General features: G+C 44.2%; 1 protein-coding gene across 2 annotated transcripts in view; it reads right to left on the bottom strand.

Moving 5' to 3' along the window:
• Positions 1–654: 654 nt before the first annotated feature.
• Positions 655–24,679, bottom strand: part of abcb11b (ATP-binding cassette, sub-family B (MDR/TAP), member 11b) — a gene marked incomplete at both ends in the record, with an annotated part of 37,620 nt that continues 13,595 nt past the window's right edge. The window contains 14 exons of one of the 2 annotated variants that reach the window (XM_079735708.1): positions 655–855; positions 5,180–5,326; positions 5,685–5,891; positions 7,817–8,014; positions 10,120–10,276; positions 10,923–11,164; positions 11,775–11,978; positions 12,902–13,063; positions 14,506–14,610; positions 16,135–16,284; positions 17,543–17,675; positions 18,120–18,189; positions 19,918–20,119; positions 23,346–23,516. In XM_079735708.1, coding sequence (XP_079591834.1) covers positions 655–855; positions 5,180–5,326; positions 5,685–5,891; positions 7,817–8,014; positions 10,120–10,276; positions 10,923–11,164; positions 11,775–11,978; positions 12,902–13,063; positions 14,506–14,610; positions 16,135–16,284; positions 17,543–17,675; positions 18,120–18,189; positions 19,918–20,119; positions 23,346–23,516 — 2,349 coding nt within the window. Of the gene's footprint in view, positions 856–5,179; positions 5,327–5,684; positions 5,892–7,816; positions 8,015–10,119; positions 10,277–10,922; positions 11,165–11,774; positions 11,979–12,901; positions 13,064–14,505; positions 14,611–16,134; positions 16,309–17,542; positions 17,676–18,119; positions 18,190–19,917; positions 20,120–23,345; positions 23,517–24,679 lie in introns of both variants that reach the window. The other variant, XM_079735709.1, reaches the window with a different exon arrangement.

Below are 24,679 nucleotides of genomic sequence, written 5' to 3'. Positions count from 1 at the left end.
TCTGATTAGTAATCATAAGAACAATAAAAATACAATAAACATTTATTAAACGACATGAAATAGGCTTCATAAAATCATAACCTCCTATATATATTTATGGAACGGCAGTACATTATCCATCTAAATGAACAAATTGTTCCATGCTCAAAGCTAATTACAGCAATAGAGTGAATCGTGAGGTAATTTTCTTCAAACCAACCCATTTCAAATTAATATCTGTCTATTCTGAGCAGCCTCATATCCACAGAAAAAAACGCATGCCTGCCTTTCGAAAATAACAAAGCACGAAGCAGACAGTATTGGCATGAGAGGAATTCATAATTTGAACACAATTTAATACAATTTGAAAAAACATTAATTCACTGTTTTATCAAAAACAATCCAACAGCGATTTTAGAAACCGGGACTTATGGAGCAGGTTGGGGAAATGCACGGAGCTCAAAGACATATTCAGGTAGAATCCGGACAGCACAGTCTTACACTGTCTTCGCCTGCACGTTTTAGATGCCTCGCTCAATGAGGTAGCCACCTGCCACGAGCCAACACACCCTAAAGTTGGAACACCTGACGTAAAAACACTGCCAAACATCGCCTCTCTTCTCCCACTCTGACGTCCAACTGCCCACTGGCCGGTCGTTTGGGGCCTGTTGGCGGTTAGCTGATGGGAGCGCCCGTGGTCACAAGTTTGTAATAGGCTCCCTTGAGCGCCATGAGCTGGTCGTGGGAGCCCTTCTCGATGACGAAGCCACGTGCCATCACGGCGATGATGTCCGAGTTCTGGATGGTGGAGAGGCGGTGGGCGATCACGATGCAGGTGCGGCCCTCCCTGGCCTTGTCCAGGGCCTCCTGCACCGTCTGGGACACACACACACACACACACACACACATGAAAGACATGAACGCATGAAACGCACGTGTGTGCACACACACACAGCCTGAACATAGACACACAGACATTGCACACAGGCGCACACTCATAAAACAAACATGCATGATTGAAACACCCATACACACATATATGAAACACACACATGCATGAAACACACATACATACAAGCATGAAATCCCCCCCCCCACACACACACACACTCACACACACACGCATGAAACACACATGCATGCATGAAACACCCACTCATACACTTGCATGAAACACACACACATGCAAACATGATATCACACACACACACACACACACACACACACACACACACACACACACACATGCAGGAAACACATGTATGGAATCACACGCATACATATGAGGGGCCGCCTGGGACAGAATTAATACCTGGTCTTACACACACTATTATAATCTTGCATATAAACCAGTATACTGATACACACACACTATTATACCCCTTTTACATGACTGTATGAGAGAGTATAGTCGTGTATGTGAGAGAGTATAGTAGTGTGTGTGAGAGAGTATAGATGTTAATGCAAGAGAATATAGTGTGTGTGAAAGGGTTTAGTAGTGTGTGTGAGAGAGTATAGATGTTTATGCAAGGGAATATAGTAGTGTGTGTGAGAGAGTTTGAATGAAACGGTAGTGAGTTTGAATGAAACCGAAGTGCGTTTGAATGAAACGGAACTGAGTTTGATTCCTCACTTCCTTATTGGCTGACAGAAGAGCAGCATCTGGCACTCAAAATACTGCGCTGTAATTTTACTCTGGAATTTCCAGCGATTCTGTTATGCTGCGTTTGCACCAAAAAAATATTTGGTCACTTGTTGGCCTGGTTGCCTGAGTTTGAGAGAGGCTTCCTCTTGTGCCCGCCAATTCATTCTCAACCATGGCCGGTCTCAACGTGTTGTGGAAGTACCGGAGACGTCAGAAAAACCGACGCAGTCGTTTAGGATTCATAATATTATCCGTTCTACAAAATATTCTAATCTAGAAAACTCCGGGAGCTCCGGCGGGGGGTCCTGGAGCTCTATATCTAAATAAAATAACATTATATAATACATAGATATCTTTATAATATAATATATAATATAACGGCCAAAAGCTTGGTGCGCATCCACCAGAGGAGCTCCGGGAGTCCGAAAACGTCAACAATCCCTTTCTCCTCCATGTCGTGGTTCAATTGTAATGACCACGGAAGAGGCAGTGAATGAAGTATTGCTTAGATAGCGATTTATGAGATACCACCGCTAATAAACCGTTGGAACAAACACAAGACCGGTAATCACGACAATGCCGGTAACCACAACAAATCCTGCGAAGACGAATCCCCACCAGCAACTTCTCATCCTATCTTAAGTTAGGGACTCAAAAATAGGAATAGGAAAAATCCTAATTTTCTATTACAGAAGCAGTCCCCTATCTGTTGGCCGTTTCCTATCTTATTTTTGGCCACCTATCTTATCTTAATTGAGGTAATCCTAATTGTTCTTTCAATCAGATTTTTCGATCGGCAATCGTCAGGTAATGTCTGTTTCAGCACTCAGATTGTGCATGAGATTGATAGAACGAGTTACTTTAAACGTTAACAGAGACTGTTGAGGCACTTTGTTAATAACGGCAAGCTAGTAGCACTAGTACTACGGTCATGGTGGGTATTGGTACAGAGAACAAGAAGAGGTAGTAATAAAGTAGTAAAGTAAGTCTTCCACCAAATTCAAAATTAAATGTCTTTGCAATCGATAAAATGAAATTAAAATACGGTCAGGAAAATGTAACCAATCATTATGCGGTCTCGGTAGCCTTTCAGCCATCACATTTCTGTTGGGATGTTCCTCGTCTTCATTGTCATACAGACCTACTAGCAGAGCTGCTACCATTTCTTTCTGTTATTGACAGTTATTTTGAATTTAGGACAGGGTGTATGGCCACCTAACTTAGGGATCCTAACTTGAGGAATTCCTAACTTAGGATAATTCTGTAATGGCTAAATTCCTATCTTAAGATAAGATAGGATTTCTTCCTGAGTTAAGTTAGGAAACCGCCTTCTGTAAAATCAAAACCCCTGAATGCCTTCCTATCTCAAGATAGGATAGGATTTCAGAGTTAAGAAGTTTCTGTAATGAGGCCCCAGAGCTCCCCCGCTAAGGCCAGCCCCCATCTCCCAAACCCCGTGACGCTACAATATTATATCATAAAGATAACTTTATATTATATTATTTAGATATAGAGCTCCTGGACTCCCGCCGGAGCTCCCGGAGGGTTCTAGAGTAGAATATTTTACAGAACGGATGATATTATGAACAGTGTTTGTAATAACGCCGTTTAAAAGAACGGCGTTAGGTAACGCCGTTATTTTTTTCACTAACGGGGTAATCTAACTAATTACTGTTTCCGTCGTTACAACGCCGTTACCGTTACTGTACAATAAATGCGGTGCGTTACTATGAATTGATTGAATTGAACTGCGTAATCCGAACGCACCCCTGGCTCCACACACAAACTGCTCGGGAGGAAACCGGGTGGGTTAACAACGAGATAAGCGATTATGATTGGCTAAGGCAGAGTCATGTTCCATGGTAGCCAATCGGATCCAGTGTTTTCGCACACAACCTAGGACACGAGTGCCACGCACACGCACACACCAAACTGCAGAAATGGTGAGTCCGGAGCATCCGATGAAAAGATGGCATTTTCTGTAGTATTCGGCAGATGTTCCACAGCCTTTGCAACCAAGCAAATTAAAATCCAGTTGGAAGTATATCAGGACCTTGAATGGGCAGTTCAACAATTAAAAAAATCCAAATCCAAAATCCTAATTCTTTGACATATAGCAACTTCTGTTTTTTACAGTACCGCAAATAGTTACTTTCCCTGGTAACTAGTTACTTTTATTATAGAGTAATTCAGTTACTAACTCAATTACTTTTTGGAACAAGTAGTAAGTAACTACAACTAATTACTTTTTTAAAGTAACGTTCCCAACACTGATTATGAATCCTTAACGACTGCGTCGGTTTTTCTGACGTCTCTGGTACTTCCACAACACTTAGAGACTGGCTAGGTTTTAGAATGAATTGGCAAATTCCAGAGTGAAACGACTCTGACTCTGAAATGAGTATTTTGAGGGCCAGACGCTACCGCCTCTTCTGTCAGCCAATCAGGAACTGAGGAATCAAACTCACTTCCGTTTCAGTCAAACTCCCTCACACACTACTATACTCTCTCACACACAATACTATTCCTACTCACACACACTGCTATATTCTCTTGCATAAAAAAAACTATATTCGCTTGCATAAAAAACTATACTCTCTCACATACACTCCTATACTCTCTCACATACACTACTATAGTCTCTCACATACACTACTATACTCTCTCACATACACTACTATAGTCTCACATACACTACTATACTCTATCACATACACTAATATACTTTCGCACATACACGACTAAACACTCTCATACAAACATGTAAAAGGAGTATAATAGCGTGTGTTTGTGAGTATAGTGGTGTATATGCGAGATTATAATAGTGTGTAAGACCAAGTATGAATTCTGTCCAAGGCGGCCCCTCATACATACATACATGTAACACACACACACAGCATGAAATCACACATACACATGGAATCCTACACACACACACAGATCTGTAGGAATCACACAAATGTACAAAATCCCACCCGTCCCCCGCACCTACACACACAGACACACGCACATTAATATTGTGAGTGTGTGTCGACGTGAGTGACGTTCAAATTCGTAACCAGGGGTTACCGCTCGTGTCCAAACAGGAAGCATCCAAGCACACAGACCTGCCGACGGGCCGCCTGTGTGTACACGGCTGTGCGCACAGAGCTATCAATTACAGCAATTTCACAATCACGCCTTGATTACTATAATTTCAATGTTCCGTCGGTACCGTGTTCTGCCTCCGCCTCCTGTGTCCGCGAGACAAAGACCTCTTCAGAGTTTTAAATAACACCAGGTAATATAACAACTCATCCCCTTTCAATCTAGGACGCATTCCGCTGTAGATTGCATTTACCGAGCTTAGAGTTTTACATGTTCAGCAAGCTCATCACCTGGACGTGATAAATCGTGTGAATTAGGATCACATCCTCAGGGCTAGTTGACCTTCTGTAATGGTCCGGGGCATTTTCATAGGCGGAGAGGAATGTATGAAGAAGATGAAACTACGTTGTGTGTTTTACTGCCCTCTGGTCGTCAGAGGCGGCTGCATGCTGCTTTCACGGGGCGTACCTTCTCGCTCTCCGTGTCCAGGGCAGACGTGGCCTCGTCCAGCAGTAAAATCTTGGGGTCACGTATGATCGCCCTGGCGATGGCGATGCGCTGCTTCTGGCCTCGGGAGAGCTGTGAGCCCTGAGAACCGACGTGAGTGTCGTATTTCTATTGGGCGGTAAAAAAACACGTTCAAATCGTCAACACTACAATAAAGTTTGGTGGGAAAGACAGTGTGGGAAGGCTATCAATTCAATCCAATTCAATTTTATTTGTAAAGCCCTTAATCACAGATACAGGCTTAACAAGCATTATATTTATGACACCCCCCTGACCCTAACCCTGAGATGGCAAGAAAAAACTCTTGAAAACTAACGCAGAGAGGGGAATCCCTCCTTCCAGGGACGATCAGTTAGGAGGTTTTCAGTAAAAGTACAGTTAGGAGTCACTGGTTTCATCGTGGGAAGTCTAACCCACTCGTTAAGCTCTAGCTCATTAGCCTAAGTCCTCTTTAACAAACTGGTACCTCAGGGAGTGCCATGACAAAGCTGTGGAGCTGGGCCTTCTTTGCGGCGGCCATGACGTCGTTCATGCTGATCTCCCGTGAGTTGTCACCATAGCGGATGTTGTCGGCGATGCTGCAGTCGAACAGGATGGGCTCCTGGGAGACGATGCCGATCTTGGAGCGCAGGAAGGGCACGCTCACCCGGGTGGACTCATGTCCGTCGATCAGCTGCACCAGAGACACAGCCAACGGGGGTCCAATTAGAGCGGAGCGACGCCGCTGTTACTCTGTTTAAGAGGTAACTGTTTATCAATACCCATGGCACCTCTCTCTTTTGATGTATGCTGCTCTTATAGATACGTCGAGGTGGGAGGGGTGCTTCTTAACTCGAGAGGCAGCACTTTCTCTCTCTCAAGACATCACCGTTCCAAATCGCTTCAAACTCGATTAAGATGGAATTTGCATTTTTGGCAGAGAGCTTAAACTGGCGCAGGAGCAAAGCCACAACTTGGATGCAGGTTCTGTTCCCTGTTCAGTGCCACAGGTTTAGCGGCAGTGTGCTGTGCATGCAATGAGGGCTCAGGAACACTTTTGAAATGCCAAAGCAGAGAGTACACTCAGTAATAAAAAATACAATATTGGCAAAGAAACAAAAAAGGTCCTCATGATTTTTACGGCATTTTCTTTTTTTCTTAAATGTGAAAGCATCTGAATTAATTCCGTTGTCACAATGTTTTACAATCATGCGCTTTTTTGTTCTGGGAAATCAGCATTATACATTATATATGAATGCAAATAGAAAATGTATCCTCCAACGGTCGCATAATAACAACAGACTTTTGTTAGCTGAGACGCTACAGCATAACAGAGTGTGTGCTGAACAATAGAATAAAACAATCCTCTGAAAAGTTTGCCTCGTTTATCTGAGCACACTTGAGCTTGATATATAGGGTTTGCTTTGTATGGCCGCGGCTATTAAGATAAGTAGGCCTTCTGAAACTCAAAAGCTGCCTTCCAATATAACTACATATTCAAATCAAACTCAAACCCTAGCCCAAAACCAAAGTCTATTTTATTATTATAGTGTTATTGATACATGACCTGACGTTGCTACCGACCCTAGCTGTATATTACATATGTATTAACATATTGATACATTACCTGACATTGCTAATTAGCCTAATGCTGAGGTATGCAACTTAAGAAAAAGCAGCCAGAATAAGAAAGATTTTTTAGATTCCAGCCTAAAAGATCCCACTCCCTTCCTTCAAAGCCAGTCCCTCAAACATGTGACTCCCTCGCTAGTTTAAGCCAAAGGTCTTCCAGGCCTTGTGGAACACTGCGGTCATGTGCGATGAGGGCAAGGGCAGGGCGAGCGCAGTTAGCCGGCTAGGTGGGGAGGAAGGCCGTCCAATCATTCAGAGATCAGACATCAGATCAGATCAGAGGTCAAATCAGTTCAGAGATCAGATCAGAGATCAGACATCGGATCAGAGAAAGCGTAAAACAAACAAAACAAGCACAGAGCATTTGAATTATTGATCGCTGTCGGGATGCAAATAGAATTTCAATCAATGTGAAAAACAATGCCCCTGAAATCAATCGCCTGCCCTATCATTGCATGACTCTGTAGCACTGGTCATATCCTCACCACTTGCCTACCCTATCGTGACATGACTCTCTAGCACTGGTCATATCCTCACCACGTGCCTACCCTATCGTGACATGACTCTCTAGCACTGGTCATATTCTCACCAATCGCCTACCCTATCGTTAGATGACTCTGTATCGTTTGTATCTTGTTTGTTTTTTTAAAGCCATTAGTGGTACATGTCCTCCCTACTACATTGGAATCTTGGGTCCTATCAAACCAGATCCAACAATTAGCTCACTCTTAGGGTTCCTTGCGCGCGTTTGGATCATGGTAAAACTGCCTTTTTCATCGATGCCCCTAGCACATGGAACGCTCTGCAACAAACCCTAAGGTTAGAGGTACTCCCATCTACTACTGTTTTTAAACGTTTGGTATTTAATCTCAGCTCATCAAATTGCAACTGTTTTAGTTTATATGTCATTGCGTCAAACCTCAAACCTCAATGCCCTACGAGTGTAAATAAAGGTTTGCAATGAAATGTAGCATCTCATATCCTCACCACTCGGCCCTGGTCGGGGTCATAGAAGCGCTCCAGCAGCTGGACGCTGGTGCTCTTGCCACAGCCGCTGCTGCCCACGAAGGCCAGCGTCTGGCCGGGCTTCACCGTCACGTTGAGCCCGTTCAGCACCTGCATGTCGGGCCTGGTGGGGTAGGTGAATTTACAGTCGATGAACTCCACGTCGCCGCGGAAGTTGTCCTGGGAGAGGCAGAGTTGGTGATGGAGGTGGTTATTTACATTTACATTTACGGCATTTCGCAGATGCTTTTATCCAAAGCAACTTACAATAAGTATATTTTACATAAGAAAGTGAAACAATATATCGCTGTTGGTACAATAAGGATGTTCATAGAACCAAGTGCAAAGCACCAACAATCACTTTTCAACAAAGATAGCTATGATAAGATGCTACATAACTAAGTACTATAACTAAATACAACATACAATAAGTGCGTACATTAAGTGCCAGGACGTACAACAAACAACAAGTAGGAGGGGAGGGACTTAAGACCTCTCTGCATAGCTACCCTGGCTATGCAGAGTCTAGGTGAACTCTTGAGGTGAGTCTTGAGGTTATGAGGGAAATAATGACGGGGAGGAAAGAGATGGTGGCAAAAAGGTGTTATTTCAGTTTACAAAACAACTCAGATGTTTTTTTTACTTCCAAAGTCAACCTCAATTTTAAAAAGGAAGAAAGAAACAACACCACAGGACAGAGAATGACTTGTGAGGCTGTTTTCCAAAGCTATTCCCTCCGTCATTCTTCTTCCGATTGGTCGTTTACTATACCTTTGTGAAGACGAACAGCAGCACTTAGTGGTCGAGACGGAGGAAAGGAGCAGCATGGAAGCCGTGTAGCTTCAGTGTATTAAAGGCAACATAGGCTACTGTAGCCTGCTACTCAAGCGTACCGCGTATTGGGACAGAGGCTGCACAATGAGGCGACTGATCTTTATAGAACGACTACTGGAACGCGGCCTGAGAATGGGACCAATGATTTGATCTTCTGTCCGCGAACCAAAGTTTTATGATGTCTAGTAGTAGTAATATTATTGTGTTATTTAACTGAGATATTATATAAGCTGAGATGTAACAATGATAAAACAATGCTGCGCAAACACTATATACACAATAATTGGGTTTGTAAAGTAATAGGAATTGCAACATTAAAACTAAAGCATAAAACGAATAAGAGTATAATACGTTTGCTCACATGCCGGCATTAGTTATGATAAATAATGAAACCTTGGTAAAAAACGCATATTATTTTAATAAATACTGAATGATGACCATGGAATAATGAAGGACTGGGGGTGCTGTGTCACACTGAGAATAAAATGTTATAAAAGAGGTGACTTTTTCATGAGATCCCATTATTACCTTGTTCATTTAGAAAATGTGAAATACCTTTGAGATTACATTTACTCTTACTTCAGGGATGTTTGATGTCTATTTTTTAGTAATTGTATTATTTTATTATATTGAAAAAATGTTGATTCAATATAGGTATGGGTTAGGGGGTCTATTGACTCAAGATCAGACCTCAGACATTGGGGATCGAACCCAGCACCATTCGGCTGGTATTGGACCACCCTGAGCCGATACACTATCCTGCCCTAACCACATATGCGGCATACTAAAACAACCACCTTCTTCAGGAATTAATTAGCACAAGCCTCAGTAGTGTCCAGTTGGCAGCGTCTCCCCAGGTGCACTGTGTGAGGATAACCTTTACATTATCGAGAAATATATATTACGAGTACTTCTGTGTCCAGGTGTCGGAGACACAAGGTTTTACTGTAGACATGTATCTCTGACCTTTCCCTGTCGGTGTTTCCATGGCGATAATGGGTCAGAATCTCCAGAGGAAATCAATGGGAACATTGAGTCATATGTGTGGCCTTTCCATATCATCGACAGAACTCAATATCCCAGAAGGCCCCTGGGGAATATATCAAGTGTTTCTGAGGCAGTAATGGTGATAGTAACCTATAGAAAACATTTAATATGACGTGATATTAAAATTTAAAAAAGGCCGATACCGAACTGATGCCTGTGTGCCACAGGTTTAGTCGATGAAAGATAAGCATACATTTTCTCCTGAATACCATCCATAATGGTGTACAAGCTATGCCTTCAAATATCATACACAGAAATGGAGAAAACAAACAAGATTAACTGAACTAATTCAACTTAAGTTACCAAATTAAATCGATTCGTTACATGGGGCTCTTAGCTCATCGATGCTCTTCCCAGACCGACTCTCTGTACGTTTACACAGCACACACAGATGGCTTCCTCACCCATTTCTCGCCCTTGTCGCTGTACACACTGATCTTGGGCACTTGGTCGAGCAGCTGAAAGAAGCGTGCGGCCGAGATCTTGGCCTTGGCGTAGTCAGGGGTGTACGACGAGGCGCGGCCAAGAGCTGTTCCGCTGGTCACGATGGCTGAGATGACCCTGTGACACAACCAACAGGATGGGAAGGTCAGCGTTAGGTTGGCGTTACAGCTGAAATGAACCACCGACAGAATAGGAAGGTTAGCGTTAGGTTAGCGTTAGAGCTGAAATGAACAACAAACATGATGGGAAGGTTAGCGTGACTGCGGAAATTAACAACCAACATAATGGGAAGGTTTGCCCTGAAATGGAATAGGAAGGTAAACATTAGCGCCAAAATGAACAACAAACAGGATGGAATGGTTAGCCCTGACATGAACAACTAACATGATGGGAAGCTTAACATTAGCGGCGAAATGAACAGCCAACAAAATGGGTAGGTTAGCGACAGTTCTGAAATTAACTACCACGGAATGGGAAGGTCAGCGACAGCCCTGAAATTAAAAAGCCAAATACTATAAACCAATTTTTTGGTATTCAGGGATCGTTTGAGTTGTTCCTCACGTAAGACAGCTTCAAAGAACACAAATATGTGGTTGCTTTCCTCTGATGAATAAAATTAAATCAATGATTAATTTTGTTTTCTTGGTTGCTTGTTAGGCAAATCAAAGAAATCTAGTCAGACCTTAGCATCATCGACTTCAAAACAAAAACAAATACAAATAGAAGAAAACATCCGTCGCCACCCTTCTCCCACCTCCCTCACCTGAAGACCATACTGAAGTGCAGCCCTTCATGCTTCACCAGGTAGCCTCCGAATCTGTAGGAGGCCGAGTTGGCCAGGAACACGACACACTGGGCAAAACCGTAGCAGGCGCCGTACACGTGCGCCTTCTGTATGGCGGCGTGGTACGGGCCGTCCAGCTGAGCGTTGAACATCTCCACGAAGGTGCTCTCTTTCCCCAGGCCAGCGATGGTCCTGATGTTGTTCAGGGCTTCCCCCGAGATCTATGGGAGCATGGGGGGGAAGGAAGAGCCAGGATCAGTGGTCACGCTCTCAGGTTGGGGGAATGGTTTTTGATTCGCGGTGGTGGTTTCCATGTTGAAATAGAACGATAAATGTTGAGTCGGGATGTTCTTGATTTAGACGTTCAATGAAGGTGTGCTCATTGAATTATTTTGGTGGTCTTATTATTATTATTATTATTTGTACTATAATTAATAATATTGTTATTATTATTAGGATTGTTTTTTTTTTTTTTCTGTGTATATACTGAGTCTGTGGTTGTGTATGCGCATGCATGTAGGCCTATGTATGCAGATATGCATAAATTTAAAAAGGTTTGTGTTTATGTTGGTGGAGGGAAGGGATATACAGACATTCGTTGTACAGTTTGTTGATTGTCGTATACCAATCCCACATCCCACAATGCCAAAAAAAAATTATCTAAATATTACAAAAATAAAGATAAATGTTGACAAGGGTGTACGCGGGCCCACGTCTTCAAACATAAAGAAACAGAAGTCAAACAGCTGGAAAAGGCCAGAACTCCAGGAGGCTAGCATGAGGGATGGGATCATTGTAGAGTTGTGCTGTGCCGGAGTTCAGGCCTCTTACCCGGCCGGCCGCCTCCATGGCCACCTTGTCCTGCTTGGCGAAGCCGGTGAGCATCTTGGCCTGGAAGCCTCCGGAGAGGGCGATGAAGGGCAGGAAGCAGAGGATGACCATGGTGAGCTTCCAGCTGAAGTAGAAGGAGATGATGAGGGACACGCCGATGTTGGTCAGTGAGTTCACGATCATCCCGATCTGGGAGCCTGTGGCCTGGACCGGGAGCAGAGGATGGTTTTTATTATCCAATAAAATAAGAAATAAAAAACGTTAAAGGTTAAGAAAGGGGATTTCACAGTTGATGGCAATGTTAATAAAAATGCAAGCACCTTCGACTGTAAGATGCCAATCAAAGAGGCTATCTTAACTTTTGTCGATAAGACTAGGGGGTTGGATCCTGTTGGACCAAACACTATAGGCGTCTGCTCCTCGTGAAGAAAAGAGCTGAAAACGACATACAGCTCACACATTTTCAGGGCTTTTGTGTGTTTGATGTAAAGGACAGCGTACAGAGAGACAGAGGGACATGCTGCACAGGACGGTGGAATCGATACTGGAGAGACTCCACAGTGAGTGCACCAGCTATTTCGCCTCGAGAATGTATTGGTTATTTCACGGTGCAAATGCTATGGCTCTTGGGTGGGGTGGGTCAAAGTTTTAAAAAGTAACCCCTAGAGGTGGGTGGGTCACACACCAACACCCCTGCTTTAGTGTGTCGAGTCACGGAGCCGGTGGGGGGGATTTAAAAGGAAAAGCACCATGTTTGAGTGAGTCCCTTGCCTTCTTGCTGACACTTGGTAGAGACTCTATTTCATCTACTTACGGGGCTATATTACTGTGCTTGCTTTGGTAATCTCCGATCCCTACCATCAGATTTGGGGTGGCAGATGTATCCAGAAATGTTACCTTTCACCTAAAAATACTAGTAACTCATCCCATAGAAGTTAAACTTCTAGTCGGCAAATTCAGTCCATAATTACATCCTGTCCTAAGTCATTAGCATTTAAGTCTAGATTTGGACCAGGATTTGGAACATCCAGCCCCATTCAGCCCTCTAAACCCCGTTGCATGTACAATCAGTGGCTGTAGGTGAGGCCGGGTGGGTCTGGGTCTCCTGTCCAAGGATCCGGACTCACCCCCTGGACCTGCGAGGCGTCAGTTGCCAGGCGGGTGGTCAGGGCACCGGGGCTGTTACGGTGGTCGTCGAACCAGCCGATCTCCTGGCCCAGCATGGCGCGGAAACCCAGCCGCCGTAGGCGCCTGGTCAGCAGCTCGCCGGACTTGGAGAAGGCGTAGCCCTGAGAGAGAGAGAGAGAGAGAGAGAGAGAGGGGGGGGGGGGGGGAGGCGTGGAGAGAGAGAGAGAGAGAGAGAGAGAGAGAGAGGGGACCAGGAAGATGCTGATTTTTTACAGTATTTCTCTATTTATATGATATAAGATGATATTGTGATATGATATTACAGCTTACTTCTTCATAATGATGCATTTATACGATATATTATGATATTGTGAAAAAATATTACATGTGAATCCTTCGTGATGATGACTACATGAATAGGGATTTTGTATGCAGTTGTATTATTCAGTTCAGTAAGGTTAATTGGCACTACTGTGAAATAATGTGCTGATGTCTGTATCTCAATCTATGATATTTGTTATCTATATACATCTAGAGGATATTATCTGTTATAAGTACTTTAATTGAGTGGTTAAATTTCCATTGACCTTCACTTTTATTGCATTGCATGATAAAGATAATAAAATTGGACATTCAGTCTAATACATTTGCAGTGAACAAATCGTTATTTGCTAAGAAATAAAATGTGAAATATTTATCCTAGCGAGCAAAATGGATTATCCTGACAGACTGTACTTTTAAGTGCATTGGGACTGCGAATAACTGAGGATTTCACAGACAATTTGGGCCACATCAAGTCCACATGGCCCAAATAATATTTGAAAAAAAATCAAATTGTATGTCCATGAGCGACAGCGAAAACACAAAGAACACATCCCCTACACAATGAACTACACAATAAGGTCATACACAAGATGGATTACACTTTTTTTACATTTGATACTTAAGTAAATATAAACCCAGATAAATACTTTTGATACTCAAGTACATTTATTGTGAGCTACTTCATGAATTTTACTCAAGCGTTAAACTGAACTTTTACCAGAGCCACTTTTAGCTAAGACATCTATACTTTTTACTCAAGTATGACTATCTAGTGCTTTATACACCACAGCTTTTATCTCAGTGACGGTTTAGTGAAATTTTAGGCACAGACTGCAGCACTTTCCTTTTTTAACATGATTTCTTTGTCTGTGCCTCTCACCAAAGGGATCCTGGGTGAGTCACCGCTCATCTCTGCTATTTTGGATCCATTCAATTCCTTAATTCATAGACATCAAGGCGGGGGCCAGAATCATGGTTTTGGTATAGCATGATTATCATAATTTGCTCATTCCTTTAGCAATCTCTCATGAAAAACCTTGCAGGGATCTCTCTCTCTCTCTCTCTCTCTCTCTCTCTCTCTCTCTCTCTCTCTCTCTCTCTCTCTCTCTCTCTCTCTCTCTCTCTCTCTCTCTCTCTCTCTCTCTCTCTCTCTCTCTCTCTCTCTCTCTCTCTCTCTCTCTCTCTCTCTCTCTCTCTCTCTCTCTCTCATGCACCAAGGGAGGTAGGTGCCCAGGGAGTCAGTCACAATGAGGGAGGTCCAGGTGGGGGGAGACGGTACCTGGATGATCTGGGTGAAGAAGGTGAGTAGGCCCACCACCACGAAAAACATACAGATGCCATTGATCTCCCTCTCCTGTTTGTCCGGGTCTTGAATGGAGAAGGTCTGTACAGGTGGCGTCACGCACACACAGACACACACACACACATGTAGAGACACACAAACACACATGTAGAGAAAAACACACACACACACATACACACACACACACACACGTAGGCAACATGCACACACGGACACACAAAGAGAAATACAGACATAAACACACACATAGAGAAATACACACACACACACACAAACACACACGTAGGGAAACACACAGGCATACACACACACACACACACACAAACAAACACACACACACGCGCACACACACACACACACACACAGGAATACAGACAGACACACACACACACAAGAGTTAATAAACCCAATGAGAAACACATATGCAAATACATGCACATACACACCTAATTCAGTAGGGGCTATCAAAAATAAAAAAAGTGTAATAATTTAAGAGCACCATAGCTGATTTTCCGTTTGACTAAAAACGCGGTAATTAATGGTTCGCTCTTAACCCTGACGCCCTCCAATCATCTGTGAGGGCGAGACGTGAGCACGCCGTTCCTTTCCCCCCCCCTATTTTTTTTCCAAAACACTTCATCAGCTGCAGCAGTTGATTAGCTCGCTGATTAGCGAAATCAGCTGGGTTCCCCGTACGAGCGGCAGAGCACGCCGCCGCTCCGACCAGCCTAATTACAGACAGCGACGGCGGCAGTTAACTGCTACACCGATAACAACAAAAAAATAAATAAAGAAAGAAAAGACTTCGGCATGCTTCGGTCTAGTGTGTTTTAAGCTAAATGTGTTGGTTTCTGGAAGACAATTTCACACCAGACACAGACCACACACACTGCGCGAAAAAAACAGCTTAATTATTCAGAATAAAAGTGAGTAATTAAATCCTATTTTGTGCTACAACGCATTGTGTTTGCATTAAATATGTATCTCTGTTGGATAAAATGAAAGATTAAACCGGTTGTATACACAGGGCGCCAAACCAGAGTTCCTATAGGAAACCTGTCGGTTTCATAGGTTACGAAACAGGCTTTCATAGTCGATTGCGATGTTGATAAAAAAACGAGCCCCTTCAACGGTCGGCTGCCAATCAAAGCAGCGAGCCCAGCTTTGGTCGATAAGGCCGGCATGTTGGATCCTTTGGGACAAAACACTATGGCGTCTGTTCTGTGAGATTACGAAGCCGTTGGGGGGTTTGGAAGGAAAAACCCCCTGTTTGAGCGGGTCCCCTGCCTTCTGGCTGACTCCTGGTAGATACTCTATTTTCATTTACTAACAGGGTTTACTGTGCAGGATATGGCAATCTCCAATCCCTACCATCAGATTTGGGTGGCGGATGTATCCAGAAATGTTACCGTTTACCAAAAATTCTAGTAACTCATCACATAGAATGCATTTAACCTATACCGGGCGAATTCAGTCGCAAATACGCACTCACGTGTCATCTCACGTGTTATAGTGTCGATAAAGACAACTTGCTAGTCCGTCTCCAACGGTTACGCAGGTCGTGAGTGACTCAGCTTGCCGCGTGTTCGCCGTTGCCATGCGTACCGCAAGGATCTGGCTGAAGAGGAGAGAGTAGACGGGGTTGACGCCGCCGTTGACCGCAGCGCCGAAAGAACCGAACAGCATGTAGGGCCACTCCGGGCTGTTGTACTTCAGGATCCTGGCCACCGGGGCCGGTTCCACCGGCTCCTCCTCCTCCTCCACCTCAGGGAAGGCATTCTGGGATAAAGGTGTTAATGTAAAATAAATGTAAGTATGATTTTATATGCAAGGGGGTGTAGAGAGCTGAATCGGGGTGGATGATCCAAGTATTTAAGCGGCAGGTATGATGAGGGTTGTTTGAATGCTCTTAATGCTAAGGAAATATGCTTCAATTTTTTGTTCTACCAGGTTGTCCAAGTTTATACAGCCTCCATGAAATAACACAGTAAGAATTCAATTATCTAAGATGTTCTTTTGGAAGTCCATTTTCAGAAATAATTACGTAATTACGAAACAGAAAATATTTCATAATTTGTCTTTTCCGTAGTCCTTATGAATTCTCCTGCCCATCTATTCTTGACCTTGTGACCCTTTGAGGAAGTGAGTAGTAAGGGACAGATACTTTTTTTTTGATTATCCAGATTATTTCCCATGATACATTGCTCTCCCTTTCCGTTTGGCGGATATCTCTGGTATCTTTGTATGGGTGCGAGTCAATTATATTGGGATTGTATTAATATTGTAATGATTCCCCAGATTTTCCCTTGATTCCATATGTCCTTACATGGCAAAGCAATCTCGCTGCAGGCACTTCCTCCCGCATCAAGCGAATCAGGTCTCGTTTACATACAATGGTCACTAATGTGCTGCTGTTGGCCAGATTGAGAATTGTATGTTGTATTTAAAGCACCGACATTAGAATACACATAGAGTGGAACACATTAGGTATTTATTGAAAACCCCATGCATTTTCCGAGACTTGGCCATGGCAACATGGGTGGAATCATGATGACATAACTCACAAGGTCTGTAACCCTTAAACCAATCACAGAATGGCTCGTGTGGAACGGCGGACCTAAATACAGATTCTTTAAATAAAGCTAACAAGTTGAAGCTCACACATGTTTAGCAGTCAAGAACCAGGAGGTTGTTGAACCACTAAAACACACTTACACACACATGCAACCAAAGACACACACACACACACACACACACACACACACAAACTAGCATGTAAGCTACACTTTTCTTAGTTATTAGTTCATTATAGACATGCACATCTTAAACACACACACAATTACGTAGATGTGCACACAGACACACACATACGCAAAAACAGAGCTCAGAAACGGTCACCTTGTTAAACACACACACACACACACACAAACACGCACAAACACACACACACACACGTGAGGGCCGACCTGGGCATGACACACACACACACACACACGCACACACACACACACACGTGAGGGCCGACCTGGGTCTTATCAGCCTGTGAGACAGAGTAGGCCCGGGGCCCCAGCTCCCCTGCCATGGGCACTATGGACTCTGGGATCAGGTGGGACATCTGGGACCGAGACCGCTGGCGGATGGAAGCCCTGTCAGAACACAACGTCAGATTGGTTGGAAATGGTTCGCCCCAAAAAAGGAATTAAATGGGGTGAAGGGTACATTTGATTCTGGATTGGTTCCCAAATTGTTCTGAAATGTTCTTCTGGGATAAGTTGTAAAAGAGTGAAAATTTGAATGTGGCCAAATGTCACGAATTGTCAAAACATTTCTGGATTATCTCCAGTGTTCCGGAAGATTCTAATAAACACTGTCTAGACTTGCCATTAATAAAATGGTGTGTTTGTTCATCTGCTTAATTCTAATGAATGATTAATGATTTATCAAGCAAGAGAAACAGGTAAATTCGAGTTTGATTATGAATATCTGAATGTTTACTCTCATGGGTGATGCTAGGTTCAAAATGATCTGTGAACAAACAAAAGTGGAGGAGGAAGGTTGACAGAAGGTGGGGAGGAAGAGGCTGCTAGTACCTGAGACTGGCCCGGTAGCTACCGGCTCTGGACAAACGCACGCTAACCGAATCTTCTTCAGTCTCAGCCACTGGGAGAGAGTCATGAGAAAATGCATGAGAGAGAGATTTACATTTAAATGACACAGAGAGAGAGACAGAGAGAGAGATTAAAGAGGTATATAGCAAAATGAGAGAGAATTAATGAGAGAGAATCAATAAGAGATAGAGAGTTTGAGTGAGAGCGATAATGACTGAAAAATAGAGAGAACCAATGAATCAATGAATTAGAGACAGAGAACAACAGAGAATGAGACAGTGAATGAATCGGGCTTCGTGTGTGATGTAGTGAGAACGAGGGAGACAGGGAGAATGGAAGAAAGATTGAAAGATAAAGTGAAAATAAAGTCTGAGCCAGACGATGAATGAGAGCTGGAGAATGAGAGTTTGAGAAACAGAGAGAGAAAGAGAAAGATAAATGACTGGTAGAGACAATAAGAAAGGGAGAATAACATTTAATAAGAAAGAGAAAGAGAGAATGAGGGAGAGGGCGGTTTAAATAGTTTATGAACCGCTCACACATCACGAAAGACAAGGCAGCCATTTGAAAGTCTCCATAAAGCTTTTTATAAGGTCCTTTATAGCTTCATTCAAACCAAAACAAACAATCACAGATAAATCCCCCCATTTAAATTGGGAATGGTTATCCTCGGCTACTCTATTAAAATACACTTAAAAGTTAGTCAAAGATTGATTTGGGACCACGAGATTGGTCTCACGTTGAGCCCTCATACTGCCAGCCAATGACATTAACACTCCAGCTTTTCAGTGATTATTTTTACAGAAAATGCGCTGATGTTGCAGTCCCAGTTAATTCACAATATGCGTATGAGGCAATACTTTCCTAAGCCCCTTTCACAGATGCAGTGTTTCCCTGCAATGTTCTGGAACATTTCCGGAACACATGTGATTGGGACTGGGAAAAGGAATCAATATTCCAGGAAATCTGCATTGGCAGTTCGTAAGACCTCGTAACATATCGGTATCACTGCCGGTAGGGCTGTGTTCTGAATGAATGCGGTAAAATTCCCAGGAGAGGTATGTACAGGGTCTGACGTAGGATAACTTCACATGGAGCAAGCGAGCCAATAATAAGACTCCGCTGAGGACGTATTTGTACCCGCCACTGTCTATCTTATCAATAATTTTACTGAGTTCCTATCCATTTCCTGTCTGAATGCATCAGCGTATAACACTATAATGACCACATTCATCACAGTGGTGTCATTGACGCCTTGTTGTATATGAATGAATAAAACATTGAAACTTGCAACATTTCAAATATAAATGTCAACAAAAACACAAGATAAGGATAATCCACTTGCACATCGACTGTCATGAGAGCATTGTGACTAGAGTTCGGAACAGAACAGAACGCTCTCAAACAGGTTTACGGAGAAACATAAGAGTTAAGCCACATTTTCTCGAAACTACATTATTATTGTAACATTATTTTAGCAACAGCAACAAAAGTGGACCAACTGAATTACAATGTTATGGGTGATGTCGTGAGAACGAGGGAGACAGGGAGAATGGAAGAAAGAGCCAAAGATATAGTGAAAATATTTTCTGAGCCAGAGGACGAATGAGAGGAAGAGACAGATACTGAAAGAGAAAGATAAACCACCGGTAGAGACAATAAGAGAGGGAGAAAAACATTAAATAAAAAAAGAGTTGAAGATCATATAAGACTTATTTCCACATAAAACGAGAAAACCTTTATTTTGGTACACTGCCTCTTTAAGGGTAAGACCACCTACTCTGCCGGGCCTTCTCGTTGAGGGCCTTGTCCCCCTGGCTCTGCAGGGTCACCAGGGTGAAGTAGACCCCCTTGCGCTCCATCAGCTCCTCGTGCTTGCCCCGCTCCACCGCACGGCCACGCTCGAAGCCCACGATCACGTCAGCATTCCGGATGGTGGACAGGCGGTGGGCGATGGAGATGGTGGTTCGGCCCTGTCGGACCTATAGAGGGGTAAAGAGGTGGGTGAAAAGACCTTGGGGGAAAAGGGCGCATTAACTCTAGATAATAAGTAAGGGATAATGCATAGAACACCGGTCATTATCAAAAATAAGCCTGTTCAGGCTAATTTTTTGTGATACGAAAGACGTGAATCAAAGGCAAAAAATCCGCCTTCCTTGACAGCGGTCAACTATGCTAAGCAACGGCCAATGATGCAAAAATAATTGACAGCCAAACAATGGGAAGGTCCATGCAAGTGAATGGAGCATTCTACAGGGTTAAGAAGAGCCGTGTAATAATGCTTATTACTGCCCCAACTAAGTAAGTTAGTAAGTAAGTAAAGTTTATTTATAAATCACATTTAAAGGAGACATATTATGGTGCTTTCCCAACAAATAAACATAGTATATGAGTTTCAGAAAACATGTTTTCGGAGCTGTTTGCTGAAAATAGCTTTTAGGAAAAATAATCTCGCCTACCGCTATTCCCCTCTGTTTCAGTCCCTTCAGAATGCGCTGTTTCTGGTGTCTGTAGCTTTAAAGGGGACATATTATGAAAACAACACTTTTCCTGGGATTTGGGGTGTTGTTTTGGGTCTCTGGTGCTCCCACACGCATACAAACTTTGAAAAAAGTCTGTACATGACTTTCTGAGTGAGATATGCATTTCTGAAAGTACCCCGCCTACAGTTACCAAACGAGCGAGTCAGTTTCGGCGCCCCCTCGTACGTAGGAAGGGGGCACAGTTGAATATTACCTCCCACTTCCCCACTCCCCTCCAATTAGAGCATAGCTACGATTTTGTGGACCAGCGGATGAGCGGCTCTGGCGGGGGGAACTCGTGGTAGCCCTGCAGCTCAGCTCCGGGAGTACAATCCCTTTCTCTACCGGACCGTCCGGACGAGGTTAGACATGGAGGAGAAAGGGATTGTACTCCCGGAGCTGAGCTGCCGGACTGCCGCTGAAGTCCAGCCGCCGTCGAAGCCGCCCGGCCGCCGCCGAAGCTTCGGCAGCAGTCCGGCAGCTCGGGTGGTGTACTCCGGGAGCTGAACTGCCGCCGAAGCTGGCAGGTCCGGCGGGGGGTAGGTCTTGGCGGCAGCTCCGGCGCGGGGAGCTCGGCGGCAAGTCCGGCAGCTCAGCTCCCGGAGTACAATCCCTTTCTCCTCCATGTCGCAGTTCATGGACTTCAGAGAGTCAAGGCCAAAGTTCCTTTCCCCCAATTCTTCTCAACCATGGCCGAGATAACCCCCACTACGAGTCTTTACTTGTCGTGGAAGTACCAGAGACGTCAGACGCAGTCTTTTTGTCCATATATAATATTATTATTATTATTTTATATTATATGATATAGAGCTCCAGGAGTCCGCAAACGGCAACAATCCCTTCTCCTCCATGCTGTGGTTCAGTCTGACAGCTCATTGGTCAATGGGCAGCAGCTCATTTGCATTAAAGCTACAGACACCAGAAACAGCGCATTCTGAGGGACTGAAACAGAGGGAAATAGCGGTAGGCGAGTTGTTTTTTTTCCTAAATGCTATTTCCAGCAAACAGCTTCAAAAACATGTTTTCTGGAACTCAAATACTATGTTTACTTGTTAGGAAAACACCATAATATGTCTCCTTTAATGCAAATGAGCTGCTGCTTATTGACCAATGAGCTGTCAGATTGAACCACAGCATGGAGGAGAAGTGATTGTTGCCGTTTGTGGACTCCCGGAGCTCTATTTCTATATAATATCATATAATATATTTATAATAATAATATTATATCATATATAGGTATTTATATAATATTCTATCTAATATCACGGCCAAAAACTATGTGCACCTCGGATGATATTATGAATCATAAAGACTGTGTCATATGTCTCTGGTACTTCCACAACAAGTAAAGACTCTTAGTGGGGGTTATCTCGGCCATGGTTGAGAAGAATTAGGGCAAAGGAACTTTGGCCTTGACTCTCTGAAGACCATATTGAGCCACGACATGGAGGAGAAAGGGATTGTACTCCCGGAGCTGAGCTGCCGGACTGCCACCGAGCTCCCCCCGCCGGAGCTGCCGGACTGCCGAAAGAGCTTCAGCGGCAGTCCGGCAGCTCCGCTGGACTCCCTGCCAGGCAGTCACATGGCAAACTGACAAGTTAGATATCTATTTTTGCATGGAATATCCCTGCTTCTGAAATGCGCGAACATCTCCGCCCAGCGCTCGTCCGCTGGTCCACAAAATCTTAGCTATGCTCTGATTGGAGGGGGGTGGGGAAGTGGGAGGTGATATTCAAATTTGCCCCCTTCCTACGTAGGAGGGGGCGCCGAAACTGACTCGCTCGTTTGGTAACTGTAGGAGGGGTACTTTCAGAAATGCATATGTCACTCAAATGTACAGACTTTTTTAAAAGTTTGTATGCGTGTGGGAGAACCAGAGTCCCAAAATAACACCCCAAATCTCAGGAAATCTGAAGTGTTTTTTTCATAATATGTCCCCTTTAAAACACACCTCGCACTGCTCAAAGTGCTGTACATAGTTCATTAGCTAATTAAAATAAATAAATACAATTAAATAAATAGACTCACAAATCAGTGATTTAAACTAAGACGACATCAGGAGACAAACACCTAATCACAGACACAACAGGGTATGACAATTAAGACACAGGGAAGGCCAGTGTGAAAAGGTGTGTTTTGAGCCTGGATATGAATACTAAAACTGCAGTGGCATTTCTGATGTCGGGTGGCAGTTGGTTCCACAGCTGAGGACCACTAATGTGAACTAATGTGAATTAATGGTGAATAAACGTACCCCGATGTACCCAGTTCACCTGTCAACAAGGCAATCTGGACAGCTTTGTTTGTGTTCTTCTTGTTGTGTTGTGTTTTGTTTTGCAAGTGTGTATGGGGACGCGAATCAGGGATTGAATTCGGATAGATGAACAACACAACGAAACAAAATGGCAGACGCGTCAGCGAACATCGACTGCTAGCTAGACGGGGGAAGGTTCCAGCGAGGGGTCTACCACATTCCTACCTTGTCCAGGGCCTTCTGGGCCATCGCCTGTTTGTGTTCTTCTTGTTGTATTGTGTTTTGCCAGTGTGTATAGTAACACAGATCGTTGATTGAATTATTATTATCATTAAAAAAAAAATTCAAAAAACACAACGAAACAAAATGGCCGACACAAAAACATCGGCCGCTAGGAAATGTCCGGCAAGGGCCGGGCCCTCCTGCTCCTACCTTGTCCAGGGCCTTCTGGACCGTGGCCTCGCTCTCGTTGTCCAGGGCGGAGGTGGCCATGTCCAGCAGCAGCAGGCGCGGGTTCCTCACCAGCGCCCGGGCGATAGCGATGCGCTGCTTCTGACCGCCGCTCATCTGACCGCCGCCCTCGCCCACCAGCGTCTCGAACCTCTGGGGGGGGGGGGGGGGGGGGGGGGGGGGGGGGGGCGGGTTTATGGAGACCATTCAGTGGCCTGTCTCTCGGTCTGTCTGTCTGTCGGTCGGTCGGTGTAGGTATGTGTGTGTTTATGTGGGAAGGAGGGAGTGTGTGTTCTTGTGTGTGTGTGTGTGTGTAAGTGTGCATGTGTGTGGGGGGTTTGTGTGGGTGTGTGTGTATGTATGGGTGCATGTTGGGGTGTGTGTGTGTGTGTGTGTGTGTATGATTGCGTGAGTGTGGGGGTATGTCTCTGTGGGGCTGATTGTCTATTTTATCTGTGTGTGTGTGTGTGTGTGTGTGTGTCTGTGTGTGTTTGTGAGTATGTGTGTGTGCGTGTGTATGTGTGCATGCGTGTGTGTAGTGTATACTCTTTTCCATTCGCCTGCCTGCCACTTGAAGTTTAAAATGATAAAAAAAAACAGAATTAAGAAGCATGGAACATCATACATGTTCTTATCCATATGAACATCATTGGACGGGGGGGGGTGTAGTTGTTAAGGGCTTTCGACCCCCGGCAAAAATAACCATGTTCGAACCACCCTTGTCTAGAGTGTAACCTGGAGGCAGCCTTGGGCAAGATGCCCTGACCTCATTCGCATGCTGCTTCATGACATGTATCTGAATCCACCGCCGCTGGTTCCAATAAAGCATCCTCCCGATGACTAAACGGTAGACTCTGGGGCTTTTTACATCACAACGCATCATGGGATGTTTTGTCGCCCATCCTCCGCATTATTGAGAGGACTCCAGAGAGCTGTAGTGCCATTGGATCCAAAATCCACGCAAACAAACCCTAACCGAGCCTAATGAAGACTTTGTTGTTTATTTGCGTCTTTGTGAGATGACACTGTAACGCTTTTCTAACCACCGGGGCCACTCAAAGCACCATAGATCTTAATAGCTCTCATAAACCCAAGTACACAAATAAACACACACACACACACACACACACACACACACACACACACACACACACACACACACACACACACACACACACAGCGGTGGCAGCTATTCAAGGCTGCAACCAGTTGGGAGCAGTTAAGAGTGATGAGCCTTGCATGAGAGCACGGCGGCGGGGGAATCCACCCAGCAGCGCAGAAGCAGGTGACTATCAATTAGCTGAACACCGTATTAT

Source organism: Pollachius pollachius (genome assembly GCF_949987615.1).
Source record: "Pollachius pollachius genome assembly, chromosome: 4".
Lineage (NCBI taxonomy): Eukaryota > Metazoa > Chordata > Actinopteri > Gadiformes > Gadidae > Pollachius > Pollachius pollachius.
Note: the sequence above shows the minus strand (reverse complement) of the source record. Positions and strands in the feature narration are given on the sequence as shown.